Source organism: Salmo salar, chromosome ssa12 (assembly GCF_905237065.1).
Source record: "Salmo salar chromosome ssa12, Ssal_v3.1, whole genome shotgun sequence".
NCBI classification, from domain to species: Eukaryota; Metazoa; Chordata; class Actinopteri; order Salmoniformes; family Salmonidae; genus Salmo; species Salmo salar.
In genome coordinates this window covers 90,015,989-90,032,099 of record NC_059453.1, presented here as the reverse complement: position 1 = coordinate 90,032,099, position 16,111 = coordinate 90,015,989, and the positions used below count along the sequence as shown (strand labels likewise).

Below are 16,111 nucleotides of genomic sequence, written 5' to 3'. Positions count from 1 at the left end.
TGACCTGACTGACTGACTGACTGACTGACTGACAGACCAACTGACTGACCGACTGACTGACCGACCGACCGACTGACTGACCGACTGACTGACTGACTGACTGACTGACTGACCAACGGACTGACTGACTGACTGACCGACTGACTGACTGACTGACTAACCGACCGACTGACCGACTAACTGACTGACCAACCGACCGACTAACTGACTGACCGACTGACTGACTGACTGACGCTGACAGACTAACTGACTGACTGACTAACGACTAACTGACTGACTGACTGACTGACTGACAGACAGACAGACTGACTGACTGACTAACTGACTGACTGACTAACTGACTGACTGACCGATAGACAGACAGACTAACTGACAAACTGGCTGACTGACAGACCGACTGACTGACTGACTGACTGACTAACTGACTGACTGACTGACTGACTGACTGACTGACTGACTGACTGACTGACCGACTGACAGACTAACTGACTGACAGACAGACAGACTGACTGACTGACTAACTGACTGACAGACTAAGTGACTGACTGACTGATAGACAGACTAACTGACAAACTGGCTGACTGATAGACTGACTGGCTGACTGACTGACTGACTGACTAACTGTCTGACTAACTGACTGACTGACTGATAGACTAACTGACTGACTGACTGACTGATAGACTAACTGACTAACTGACTGACTGACTGACTAACTGACTAACTGACTAACTGACTAACTGACTGACTGACTGACGCGATAGACGCACGACACGCTGATGACGATAGACAGACAGACTAACTGACAGACAGACTGACTGACCTACTAACTGACTGACTAACTGACTGACTGACTGACTAACTGACTGACTAACTAACTGACTGACTAACTAACTAACTGACTAACTGACTGACTGACCTACTAACTGACTGACTAACTGACTGACTGACTGAATAACTGACAGACTGACTGACTGACTAACTGACTGACTGACTGACTGACTGATAGACTGACTGACTGACTAACTGACTGACTGACTGATAGACAGACAGACTAACTGACAAACTGGCTGACTGATAGACTGACTGGCTGACTGACTGACTGACTGACTAACTGTCTGACTAACTGACTGACTGACTGACTGACTGACTGATAGACTAACTGACTGACTGACTGACTAACTGACTGACTGACTGACTGACTGACTGACTGACTGACTGACTGATAGACAGACAGACTAACTGACAAACTGGCTGACGTATAGACTGACTGGCTGACTGACTGACTGACTGACTAACTGTCTGACTAACTGACTGACTGACTGACTGACTGACTGATAGACTGACTGACTGACTGACTGACTGACTGACTGACTGACTGACTGACTGACTGACTGACTGATAGACAGACTGACAGACAGACAGACTGACTGACTGACTAACTGACTGACTGACTGATAGACAGACAGACTAACTGACAAACTGGCTGACTGATAGACTGACTGACTGACTGACTGACTGACTAACTGTCTGACTAACTGACTGACTGACTGATAGACTAACTGACTGACTGACTGACTAACTGACTGACTGACTGATAGACTAACTGACTAACTGACTGACTGACTGACTAACTGACTAACTGACTAACTGACTGACTGACTGATAGACTGACAGACTAACTGACAGACAGACTGACTGACCTACTAACTGACTGACTAACTGACTGACTGACTGACTAACTGACTGACTGACTAACTAACTGACTGACTAACTGACTGACTGACCTACTAACTGACTGACTAACTGACTGACTGACTGAATAACTGACTGACTGACTGACTGACTAACTGACTGACTGACTGACTGACTGACTGACTGACTGACTGATAGACTAACTGACTGACTAACTGACTGACTGACTGACTGACTGACTGATTGACAGACTGACTGACCTACTAACTGACTGACTAACTGACCTACTAACTGACTGACTAACTGACTGACTGACTGACTGACTGACTGATAGACTGACTGTCTGACTAACTGACTGACTGACTGACTGACTGACTAACTGACTGACTGACTGACTGATAGACTAACTGACTGACTAACTGACTGACTAACTGACTAACTGACTGACTAACTGACTGACTAACTGACTGACTAACTGACTAACTGACTGACTAACTGACTGACCTACTGACTGACAGACTGACTGACTGACTGACTAACTGACTAACTGACTGACTAACTGACTGACTGACTAACTGACTGACTGACTGATAGACTAACTGACTGACTAACTGACTGACTGACTGACTGACTGATAGACTAACTGACTGACTAACTGACTGACTGACTGACTAACTGACTGACTGAGTGATAGACTAACTGACTGACTGACTGACTGACTAACTGACTGACTAACTGACTGACTGATAGACTGACTGACTAACTGACTGACTGACTGACTAACTGACTGACTAACTGACTGACTGATAGACTGACTGACTAACTGACTGACTGACTGACTAACTGACTGACTAACTGACTGACTAACTGACTGACTGATAGACTAACTGACTGACTGACTAACTGACTGACTGACTGACTTACTGATAGACTAACTGACTGACTAACTGACTGACTGACTGACTGACTGACTGATAGACTAACTGACTGACTGACTGACTGACTGACTGACTGATAGACTAACTGACTGATAGACTAACTGACTGACTGACTGACTAACTGACTGACTGACTGACTGACAGACTGGCTGACTGACAAAAAGACTGACTATCTTACTAACTAACTGACTGACTGATTGACTGACTAACTGATTGACTGACTGACTGACTGATAGACTGACTAACTGACTGACTGACTAACTGACTGACTAACTGACTGACTAACTGACTGACTGATAGACTAACTGACTGACTGACTGACTAACTGACTGACTAAGTGACTGACTAACTGACTGACTGATAGACTAACTGACTGACTGACTGACTGACTGACTGACTGATAGACCAACTGACTGACTAACTGACTGACTGACTGACTGACTAACTGACTGACTGACTGACTTACTGACTGACTGACTGATAGACTAACTGACAGACTAACTGACTGACTGATAGACTAACTGACTGACTAACTGACTGACTGACTGATAGACAGACTGACTAACTGACTGACTGACTAACTGACTGACTGACTAACTGACTGACTTACTGACTGACTGACTGACTTACTGATTGACTAACTGACTGACTAACTGACTGACTGACTAACTGACTGACTGACTGACTGACTGACTGGCTGACTGACTGGCTGACTGATGAGATCAGCCATTAGAGGACAGGGGGCATCTACACGCTACATTATTACATTAGTCTGTCAGTTCTGTTGTGTCTGAATGTCTACAAATCACAGCCTGAAACACAGCTTTCCTGAAACACGTCTCAATCCCCTGTGTCTGATTGGTTCTGACAGGGTGATGACCTCACTATGGCTGATGTGTGATTGTTCGGCTGACACTCAGTGAACCCAACTCATTTACCCACACTCCTCTGGGGCACCCTTAATACATTTCTAGACATGGGGATTCAGCCTGGATGATATTTGGGTTTATTTTTGCAGACTTTGAGTGGAGTAATTTGTCACAGAAGGCTGAGCAACTTGGCCTTGTACGAAAAGAGAGAGAGAGAGAGAGAGAGAGAAAGAGAGGGAGGGGGGAGTAGAAAAAAAGAGCAAGGGGGGCGAGTGTGAGAAAGATAGAGAGAGAAAGAGGGGGTGAGAAAGACGAGGGGTAAGTTCATACCTGTCAAAGTCCCCATTGCAGAGTGCTCTGACTGGAATGGTGAATGACTGCCACACTGGGTTCAACGTATTCTTCACAACCTCCGTTTTATGGCAGATAGTAAACCTGTAGAGAAAGAGAGAGGTAGAGAGAGAGGGAGGGAAGGATGGAAGAAGAGGGAGGAAGGGAGAGAGGAGGTAGCAGTAAGAGAGAGGGAAAGAGACAGGTGAGGAGTTGGGCAGAATTAAAGAAAGATAGAAGAGCAGAGGGGAAGATAAAGCGAAGAGAGAGAGAGACCGATACATTCACTGTGGTCAAAGCTGTGTGTTTTATTTACTGACATCACTGTCCAAACAGAGCTGTGTGTTTTATTTACTGACATCGCTGTCCACACAGAGCTGTGTGTTTCATTTACTGACATCGCTGTCCACACAGAGCTGTGTGTTTTATTTACTGACATCGCTGTCCAAACAGAGCTGTGTGTTTTATTTACTGATATCGCTGTCCACACAGAGCTGTGTGTTTTCTTTACTGACATCGCTGTCCAAACAGAGCTGTGTGTTTTATTTACTGACATCGCTGTCCAAACAGAGCTGTGTGTTTTATTTACTGACATCGCTGTCCACACAGAGCTGTGTGTTTCATTTACTGACATCGCTGTCCACACAGAGCTGTGTGTTTTATTTACTGACATCGCTGTCCACACAGAGCTGTGTGTTTCATTTACTGACATCGCTGTCCACACAGAGCTGTGTGTTTTATTTACTGACATTGCTGTCCACACAGAGCTGTGTGTTTTATTTACTGACATCGCTGTCCAAACAGAGCTGTGTGTTTTATTTACTGACATCGCTGTCCACACAGAGCTGTGTGTTTTATTTACTGACATCGCTGTCCAAACAGAGCTGTGTGTTTTATTTACTGACATCGCTGTCCAAACAGAGCTGTGTGTTTTATTTACTGACATCGCAGTCCAAACAGAGCTGTGTGTTTTAATTACTGACATCGCTGTCCACACAGAGCTGTGTGTTTTATTTACTGACATCGCTGTCCACACAGAGCTGTGTGTTTTATTTACTGACATCGCTGTCCAAACAGAGCTGTGTGTTTTAATTACTGACATCGCTGTCCACACAGAGCTGTGTGTTTTATTTACTGACTTCGCTGTCCACACAGAGCTGTGTGTTTTATTTACTGACTTCGCTGTCCAAACAGAGCTGTGTGTTTTATTTACTGACATCGCTGTCCAAACAGAGCTGTGTGTTTTAATTACTGACATCGCTGTCCACACAGAGCTGTGTGTTTTATTTACTGACATCACTGTCCAAACAGAGCTGTGTGTTTTAATTACTGACATCGCTGTCCAAACAGAGCTGTGTGTTTCATTTACTGACATCGCTGTCCACACAGAGCTGTGTGTTTTATTTACTGACATCGCTGTCCAAACAGAGCTGTGTGTTTTAATTACTGACATCGCTGTCCAAACAAAGCTGTGTGTTTTATTTACTGACATCGCTGTCCAAACAGAGCTGTGTGTTTTATTTACTGACATCGCTGTCCACACAGAGCTGTGTGTTTTATTTACTGACATCGCTGTCCACACAGAGCTGTGTGTTTTATTTACTGACATCGCTGTCCACACAGAGCTGTGTGTTTAATTTACTGACATCGCTTTATAATGGTGTCTAACTCCTCCCTCACAGGTGCGATAGCTGTTTGCATATTGTTGTGATTCCTGAACACCTCTCCTAATGATTAGTACACATCCGCCCAGGGCATCCACCCGCCTCAGTTCTGCTTCAGCTGATTTAAATGTTCTGCAGATTGTGTGTGTGTGAGTGTGTGGTATGTGTGTGGTATGTGTGTGTGAGTGTGCGTGTGAGTGTGTGTGTGAGTGTGTGTGTGCGTGTGTGGTATGTGTGTGGTGAGTGTGTGTGTGAGTGTGTGTGTGAGTGTGTGTGTGAGTGTGTGTGTGAGTGTGTGTGTGAGTGTGTGGTATGTGTGTGTTCCCTCTTTTATCCTGAGGAGTGGGAATTATTTACTAGGTCCACGTTGCCTTTGGTCTGTAGGTCATTAAACAGCATGGTCCCTTCAGCTGCATCCCCCGGGTGCTAATGTATCTCTCTGTGTGTGTGTGTGTGTGTGTGTGTGTGTGTGTGTGTGTGTGTGTGTGTGTGTGTGTGTGTGTGTGTGTGTGTGTGTGTGTGTGTGTGTGTGTGTGTGTGTGTGTGTGTGTGTGTGTGTGTGTGTGTGTTGCATGTATCCCTCTCTTCTCTCCTGCAGAGACACTTTGTAAAAATCTGTACCGTGCACTTTCAGGGTCTATTTAAACCAGTGGCCCTTAAATGGATGGAGAACAGAGTGCACTCTGGGAGACTGTTAAGGGATGGGGAGGTGTTGTATAGTACAGTCCCTCTGGGAATGACTAAAGCACGCACACGCACGCACGCACGCACACACACACGCACATACACACGCACTGACACACACACACGCACACACACACGCACACACACACACACACACACACACACACACACACACACACACACACACACACACACACACACACACACACACACACACACACAGCCTGTTGAATAATGGGAAGGTGTTGTAATTGCTGGTGTGGGTTTTATTTCTTTATCCAGAGGCCTGTTTGCTTGCTTCGTGCCATCTCTCCACCGCACCAATCATCCACGGCACCATTTGTCTCGCTGTAGAGTACAGTGAGTCAGTGTGATTGGTGAGGTAGAGCTTGCGTCGGTGGAGTTACAGTCAGTAAGCAGCCGTGTAATAGGTTGGCTCCAGGGCTACAGTATGTAAGTCCCTTATTGGCTCAAATGAGCACCTGCTCTCTTATGCTGTATCCCTTTCTTAGTCGGTCATTTGTCACATTTTACACTTTTAGGGTAAAGATGGTTCGGTTATAGCTGACATTTTTACACCGTTAGGGTAAAGATGGTTCGGTTATAGCTGACATGTTTACACTGTTAGGGTAAAGATGATTCGGTTATAGCTGACATTTCTACACTGTTAGGGTAAAGATGGTTCGGTTATAGCTGACATTTCTACACTGTTAGGGTAAAGATGATTCGGTTATAGCTGACATGTTTACACTGTTAGGGTAAAGATGGTTCGGTTATAGCTGACATTTCTACACTGTTAGGGTAAAGATGATTCGGTTATAGCTGACATTTCTACACTGTTAGGGTAAAGATGGTTCGGTTATAGCTGACATTTCTACACTGTTAGGGTAAAGATGGTTCGGTTATAGCTGACATTTCTACACTGTTAGGGTAAAGATGGTTCGGTTATAGCTGACAGCATATTGGCTGTATAGTTAGTAAGCCAGTGTGTGTTGCGTTGGCTTTAGAACAGAACATTAATACAGAATCAGAATCCAGAACCCCAGAACACATCAGGGACTTACGTTCCATCCTCGTTACTCCTGTAGAACACTATGAATGGATCTGACTTGCCAAAGAAGTCCTTCTTGTCCAGTTTGTTGGCACAGAACTGCATCGTCGCGCTGTCCTTTATAGAAAGAGAGAGAGAGAGAGAGAGAGAGAGAGAGAGACAGAGAGAGAGAGAGAGAGAGAGAGAGAGAGAGAGAGAGAGAGAGAGAGAGAGAGAGGGACAGAGAGAGAGAGAGAGACAGAAAGAAGAGAGAGACAGAGAGAGAGACAGAGAGAGAGAGAAAGAGAGAGACAGAAGAGAGAGAGAGACGAAGAGAGAGAGAGAGAGAGAGAGAGAGAGAGAAGAGAGAGACAGAAAGAGAGAGACAGAAGAGAGAGAGAGAGAGAGAGAGAGAGAGAGAGAGGAGAGGGAGGGGAGAGACAGGGAGAGAGACAGAAAGAGAGAGAGAAAGAGAGAGACAGAGAGAGAGGGAGAGAGAGAGAGAGAGTGAAAGAGAGAGAGAGACAGAGAGAGACAGAAAGAGAGAGAGAGACAGAGAGAGACAGAAAGAGAGAGAGAGACAGAGAGAGACAGAAAGAGAGAGAGAGGATACAGAAAGAGAGAGAGAAACAGAAAGAGAGAGAGAGACAGAAAGAGAGAGAGACAGAAAGAGAGAGAGGATACAGAAAGAGAGAGACAGAAAGAGAGAGACAGAAAGAGAGAGAGGATACAGAAAGAGAGAGAGAAACAGAAAGAGAGAGAGAGAGACAGAGAGAGATAAATAGAGAACAAGAAAGAAAAACAGAAAGAGATTGAGATCATTAGTACATAATGTTATGTACTGTATGCTATGTTTACTGTGTCAAATAAAGGCACCATGCATATTGCAGTTTAAGAAATGCACCACTATCATCATAATTACAACCAAGTCACTTTCATCTCACTGTGTGTGTGTGTTTGTGTGTATTCATGTGTGTTTTATCTGTTGCAGTAGGGATGAATATGAGTGCTCATTAAGCCGGGTGGAAAAAAACGAATTTCGAAATCGCTGAGCCTCTAACATTAAATGACTGTTCTTTCCTGTATTTTTTTGTGTTTTGCCAACGTAGTGGTGTGTACACTAAACAACGTGGCCACATTACAAGATTCTTCACTTGGTCATGAGGATTCTCTATACCATGCTGTCTCACAAAATCAACGATGTGATTAGATTTAACGTAACTATGAGCTATGTGTCACGTCCTGACCAGCAGATGGAGCTGGTGTAGTAGTTTGGGGGTCAGGACGTGGCAGTCTGGTGTGTGTCTTGTGACTCCTGATCAGGAACAGCTGGGAATCGTTGTTCCTGATTGGGAGTCACATATGTAGGAGTTGTTTGTCACTGGGGTTTGTGGGTAATTGTTTCTTGTTTAGTGTGGTTGCACCTGACAGGACTATTGGCTGTCAGTTTCCTTGTTTTTGTTTTGTATAGTGTTCTTTCTAATTAAATTGAAAGATGAATACTAACTCTGCTGCATTTTGGTCCATTCCTGAAGACAGCCCTTACACTATGGCTCAAAGCAGCCTCATAAACGTTCAGCCAGACATTTACGTTTCCCAAACAGAGTTGAAATATCTAGGCAACATTTTGAATTGAACATTGCTTCAGAGCTGTAACTATTTGACATTTTGGCTGCGGTTGAAGGCAAGTACAAACACTTACTATTAGTAGTCATGGCTCCTCCTCCAGTCTACACATTCTGGCCAACTCTCATTGGCTATTGCTGATTACTGTTCTCAAAACTTGTCGTTGCACATCTCACATTTCAAGAGCCTTGCAGATTTTGTGCAGATAAAATCAAACCTGTTTGAAAATATTGGGATGTCTGGGACTGCTCAAAGACGGGATCAGTAGCCCTCAGATTGTGTCTTTGACCCGCTCACATTAAACGAGCGTCGGTGACGGCCGCGCGCCCCGAGAAGGCAACGAGATGGGGATTTTGATGGTGATGGTGGTGGTGGTGGTGGGGAGGTTGTTCCTTCCTAACTCCCGATGACATGCTCTCCAACCAGTCAGTAATCCCCATGTCTAACTAACACTGAAGCCAGTGATCCTATAGCAATGCTAAATTAATTTTTCTCAGTCCTGTCCTGGTAGATTCTGGTCCATATGACCATCACTAATATAATGACAGCTAGCTGGCTAACATTAGCTAGGCTAGGGGTTAGGGTTCAGTTTGGAGCTAGGTAAAAGGGTTAAGGTTAGGTGAAGGGTTAGCTAATATGTTACCTCGATTAACCCCAGTACCCCCTGTACATAGCCACCACATTGACTCTGTACCGTAACACCCTGTATATAACCTCCACATTGACTCTGTACCGGTACCCCCTGTATATAGCCACCACATTGACTCTGTACCGGTACCCCCTGTATATAGCCTCCATATTGACTCTGTACCGGTACCCCCTGTATATAGCCTCCACATTGACTCTGTACCGGTACCCCCTGTATATAGCCTCCACATTGACTCTGTACCGTAACACCCTGTATATAGCCACCACATTGACTCTGTACCGGTACCCCCTGTATATAGCCTCCACATTGACTCTGTACCGATACCACCTGTATATAGCCTCCACATTGACTCTGTACCGTAATACCCTGTATATAGCCTCCACATTGACTCTGTACCGGTACCCCCTGTATATAGCCTCCACATTGACTCTGTACCGTAACACCCTGTATATAGCCTCCACATTGACTCTGTACCGGTCCTCCCTGTATATAGCCTCCACATTGACTCTGTACCGGTACCACCTGTATATAGCCTCCACATTGACTCTGTACCGTAACACCCTGTATATAGCCTCCACGTTGACTCTGTACCGGTACCCCCCTGTATATAGCCTCCACATTGACTCTGTACCGGTCCTCCCTGTATATAGCCTCCACATTGACTCTGTACCGGTACCACCTGTATATAGCCTCCACATTGACTCTGTACCGGTACCCCCTGTATATAGCCTCCACATTGACTCTGTACCAGTACCCCCTGTATATAGCCTCCACATTGACTCTGTACCGGTCCTCCCTGTATATAGCCTCCACATTGACTCTGTACTGGTACTCCCTGTATATAGCATCCACATTGACTCTGTACCGGTACCACCTGTATATAGCCTCCACATTGACTCTGTACCGGTACCACCTGTATATAGCCTCCACATTGACTCTGTACCGGTACCCCCTGTGTAGAGTCTCGTTATTGTTATGTACATTTCTTGTGTTACTTTTTAATTGATTTATTTATTATTTTTCTTTAGTTTATTTAGTAAATATTTTATTAACTCTATTTATTGAAATGCATTGTTGGTTAAGGGCTTGTAAGGAAGCATTTCACGGTAAGGTCTACACCTCTTGTATTCAGCGCATGTGACAAATAACATTTGATTTGATTTGATATGTAGACACTGATCCACATGACCATCTGTAGTGATGTTTGATAGATATCTACGTAATTGATAGGTTAAACATAACAAAACTGGATAACCCACTGCCTGGTCTACATCATGACACCATCACTAATAGAATGACAGTCCTAATATTAGGCCTTGATTCTCTCTATCTCTCTAAATTCAATTCCAATCAACATGGAAACATATGTTTATTTATTTTAAATGTAACCTTTATTTAATTGGGCAAGTCAGTTAAGAACAAATTCTTATTTACAATGACGGCCAACCCCGGACGACGCTGGGCCAATTGTGCGCTGCCCTATGGGACTCCCAATCACAGCCAAATGTGATTTAGCCTGGATTCAAACCAGGGACTGTAGTGACTCCTCTTGCACTGAGATGCAGTTCCTTAGACCGCTGCGCCACTCGGGAGCCAAAGCATTGCCAAAGCTATTTAAACATCTCACTCCCTCTCTCTCTCTCTCCCTCCAAAATCTTGGATTCAAGTGTTATTCGAAATGAGACTGTTGTTGTTGTCTAACTCTTTCTCTCTCTGGGGACCAATGTGCTGGTTTGTTCCAGACACACTGAACAAGCTATGGACCCAAAATATCACTCATTTCCCTACATATACCCCTATGGGACATGGTCATAAATAGGGAACTATGTAGGGAATAAGGTGCTATTTGGGAGGGAGTCGCAGTGTATAAAAACAGAAACATAGACGCAATAAACAAACCGGCATTGTTCTGTAGGAGATGTTAATTAAACAGAGAAGAGCACCAACAACAATAACTACACAATTCTGAGAAGACAGATAATAGAACATTTTTACATTTTAGTCATATAGCAGACGCTCTTATCCAGAGCGACTTACAGTAGTGAATGCATACATTTCATTTCATGCATTTCTTTGTTTTGTACTGGCCACCCATGGGAATAAAACCCACAACCCTGGCGTTGCATACACCATGGTCTACCAATTGAGCCACAGGGAAGTAGATGACAGATGAAAGAAGGTAGATGATAGATAATAGATGATAGATAGATGATAGATAGATGATAGATAGATGATTGATAGATGATAGATAGATGATAGATGATAGATAGATGATAGATAGATGATAGATGATAGATGATAGATAGATGGTAGATAGATGATAGATGATAGATAGATGATAGATGATAGATAGATGATAGATGGTAGATAGATGATAGATGATAGATAGATGATAGATAGATAGATGATAGATGATAGATAGATGATAGATGATAGATAGATGATAGATGATAGATGATAGATAGATGATAGATAGATGATAGATGATAGATGATAGATAGATGATAGATAGATGATAGATGATAGATAGATGATAGATGATAGATAGATGATAGATAGATGATAGATGGTAGATAGATGATAGATGATAGATGATAGATAGATGATAGATGATAGATGATAGAGGATAGATGATAGATAGATGATAGATGATAGATGATAGATGATAGATGATTGATAGATGATAGATGATAGATAGATGATAGATAGATGATAGATGATAGATAGATGATAGATAGATGATAGATGGTAGATAGATAGATGATAGATAGATGATAGATAGATGATAGATAGATGATAGATGATAGATAGATGATAGATAGATGATAGATGGTAGATAGATGATAGATGATAGATAGATGATAGATGATAGATAGATGATAGATAGATGATAGATAGATGATTGATAGATGATAGATAGATGATAGATGATAGATGATAGATAGATGGTAGATAGATGATAGATAGATGATAGATGATAGATAGATGATAGATAGATGATAGATGATAGATAGATGATAGATGATAGATAGATGATAGATGATAGATAGATGATAGATTATAGATAGATGATAGATAGATGATAAATAGATGATAGATAGATGATAGATAGATGATAGATAGATGATAGATGATAGATAGATGATAGATAGATGATAGATGATAGATGATAGATAGATGGTAGATAGATGATAGATAGATGATAGATGATAGATAGATGATAGATGGTAGATAGATGATAGATGATAGATAGATGATAGATGATAGATAGATGATAGATAGATGATAGATAGATGATAGATAGATGATAGATGATAGATAGATGATAGATGATAGATAGATGATAGATGATAGATAGATGATAGATGATAGATGATAGATAGATGATAGATAGATGATAGATGATAGATGATAGATAGATGATAGATAGATGATAGATGATAGATAGATGATAGATGATAGATAGATGATAGATGGTAGATAGATGATAGATGATAGATAGATGATAGATGATAGATGATAGATGATAGATAGATGATAGATAGATGATAGATGATTGATAGATGATAGATGATAGATAGATGATAGATGATAGATAGATGATAGATAGATGATAGATGGTAGATAGATAGATGATAGATAGATGATAGATAGATGATAGATAGATGATAGATGATAGATAGATGATAGATAGATGATAGATGGTAGATAGATGATAGATAGATGATAGATGATAGATAGATGATAGATGATAGATAGATGATAGATGATAGATACATGATAGATGATAGATGATAGGAGATAGATGATAGATAGATGATAGATGATAGATAGATGATAGATAGATGATAGATGATAGATAGATGATAGATGATAGATGATAGATAGATGATAGATGATAGATAGATGATAGATGATAGATTATAGATAGATGATAGATTATAGATGATAGATAGATGATAAATAGATGATAGATAGATGATAGATAGATGATAGATAGATGATAATTGATAGATTATAGATGATAGATTATAGATGATAGATAGATGATAGATAGATGATAGATGATAGATGGATGATAGATGATAGATTATAGATGATAGATAGATGATAGATAGATGATAGATGATAGATTATATATGGTAGATAGATGATAGATGGTAGATAGATGATAGATGGTAGATAGATGATAGATGATAGATAATAGATGATAGATGATAGATAGATGATAGATAGATGATAGATGATAGATATATGATGATAGATAGATGATAGATGATAGATAGATGATAGATGATAGATAGATGATAGATGATAGATAGATGATAGATGATAGATAGATGATAGATGATAGATGGTAGATAGATGATAGATGATAGATAGATGATAGATGATAGATAGATAGATGATAGATGATAGATAGATGATAGATGGTAGATAGATGATAGATGATAGATAGATGATAGATAGATGATAGATGATAGATAGATGATAGATTATAGATAGATGATTGATAGATGATAGATAGGTGATAGATGATAGATAGATGATGATGATAGATGATAGATGATAAATGATAGATGATAGATAGATGATAGATAGATGATAGATAGATGATAGATGATAGATGATAGAAGGTAGATGATAGATAGATGATAGAAAGATGATAGATGATAGATGATACATAGATGATAGATGATAGATAGATAGATGATAGATAGATGATTGATGATAGATGACAGATGATAGATTATAGATGTTAGATAGGTGATAGATGATAGATGATAGATTATAGATGGTAGATGATAGATGATAGATTATAGATGATAGATGATAGATGACAGATGATAGATGATAAATTATAGATGATAGATAGATGATAGATGATAGATAGTTGATAGATGATAGATAGATGATAGATTATAGATCATAGATAGATGATAGATAGATGATAGACAGATGATAGATAGATGATAGATGATAGATGACAGATGATAGATGATAGATTATAGATGATAGATAGATGATAGATGATAGATGATAGATAGATGATGGATGATAGATAGATGATAGATGATGATAGATTGATGATAGATAGATGATAAATGATAGATGGTAGATAGATGATAGATAGATGATAGATGATAGATAGATGATAGATAGATGATAGATGATAGATGGTAGATAGATGATAGATGATAGATGATAGATAGATGATAGAAGATAGATAGATGATAGATGATAGATAGATGATAGATAGATGATAGATGATAGATGATAGATATATGATAGATGATAGATGATAGATGATAGATAGATGATAGATGATAGATAGATGATAGATAGATGATAGATAGATGATAGATGATAGATGATAGATAGATGATAGATGATTGATAGATGATAGATAGATGATAGATAGATGATAGATGATTGATAGATAGATGATAGATGATAGATAGATGATAGATAGATGATAGATGATAGATATATGATAGATGATAGATGATAGACAGATGATAGATAGATGATAGATAGATAGATGATAGATAGATGATAGATGATAGATAGATAGATGATAGATGATAGATAGATGATAGATGATAGATGTAGATGATAGATGATAGATAGATGATAGATAGATGATAGATAGATGATAGATAGATAGATAGATGATAGATGATAGATAGATGATAGGTGATAGATGATAGATAGATGATAGATGATAGATAGATGATAGAATGATAGATTATAGATGATAGATGATAGATAGATGATAGATGATAGATGATAGATAGATGATAGATAGATGATAGATGATAGATAGATGATAGATAGATGATAGATGATAGATAGATGATAGATGATAGATAGATGATAGATAGATGATAGATGGTAGATAGATGATAGATGATAGATAGATTATAGATGATAGATGATAGAGGATAGATGATAGATAGATGATAGATAGATGATAGATGATAGATGATTGATAGATGATAGATGATAGATAGATGATAGATAGATGATAGATGATAGATAGATGATAGATAGATGGTAGATAGATAGATGATAGATAGATGATAGATAGATGATAGATGATAGATAGATGATAGATAGATGATAGATGGTAGATAGATGATAGATGATAGATAGATGATAGATGATAGATAGATGATAGATAGATGATTGATAGATGATAGATAGATGATAGATGATAGATAGATGATAGATAGATGATAGATGATAGATGATAGATAGATAGATGGTAGATAGATGATAGATGATAGATAGATGATAGATGATAGATAGATGATAGATGATAGATGATAGATAGATGATAGATGATAGATAGATGATAGATGATAGATTATAGATAGATGATAGATTATAGATGATAGATAGATGATAAATAGATGATAGATAGATGATAGATAGATGATAGATAGATGATAGATGATAGATAGATGATAGATAGATGATAGATGATAGATAGATGGTAGATAGATGATAGATGATAGATAGATGATAGATGATAGATAGATGATAGATGGTAGATAGATGATAGATGATAGATGATAGATAGATGATAGATGATAGATGATAGATAGATGATAGATGATAGATAG

The 16,111-nt window shown here is 39.9% G+C and overlaps 1 protein-coding gene across 3 annotated transcripts in view; it reads right to left on the bottom strand.

The window, feature by feature from the left end:
• The window catches only part of LOC106566113 (copine-5), a 285,747-nt gene that overhangs the window by 91,904 nt on the left and 177,732 nt on the right, over nt 1-16,111 (bottom strand). For all 3 annotated transcript variants that reach the window (XM_045691900.1, XM_045691901.1, XM_045691902.1), the window contains 2 exons: nt 7,242-7,345; nt 3,830-3,934 (listed from right to left, as the gene is read on the bottom strand). In XM_045691900.1, coding sequence (XP_045547856.1) covers nt 3,830-3,934; nt 7,242-7,345 — 209 coding nt within the window. The remainder of the gene's footprint in view (nt 1-3,829; nt 3,935-7,241; nt 7,346-16,111) is intronic.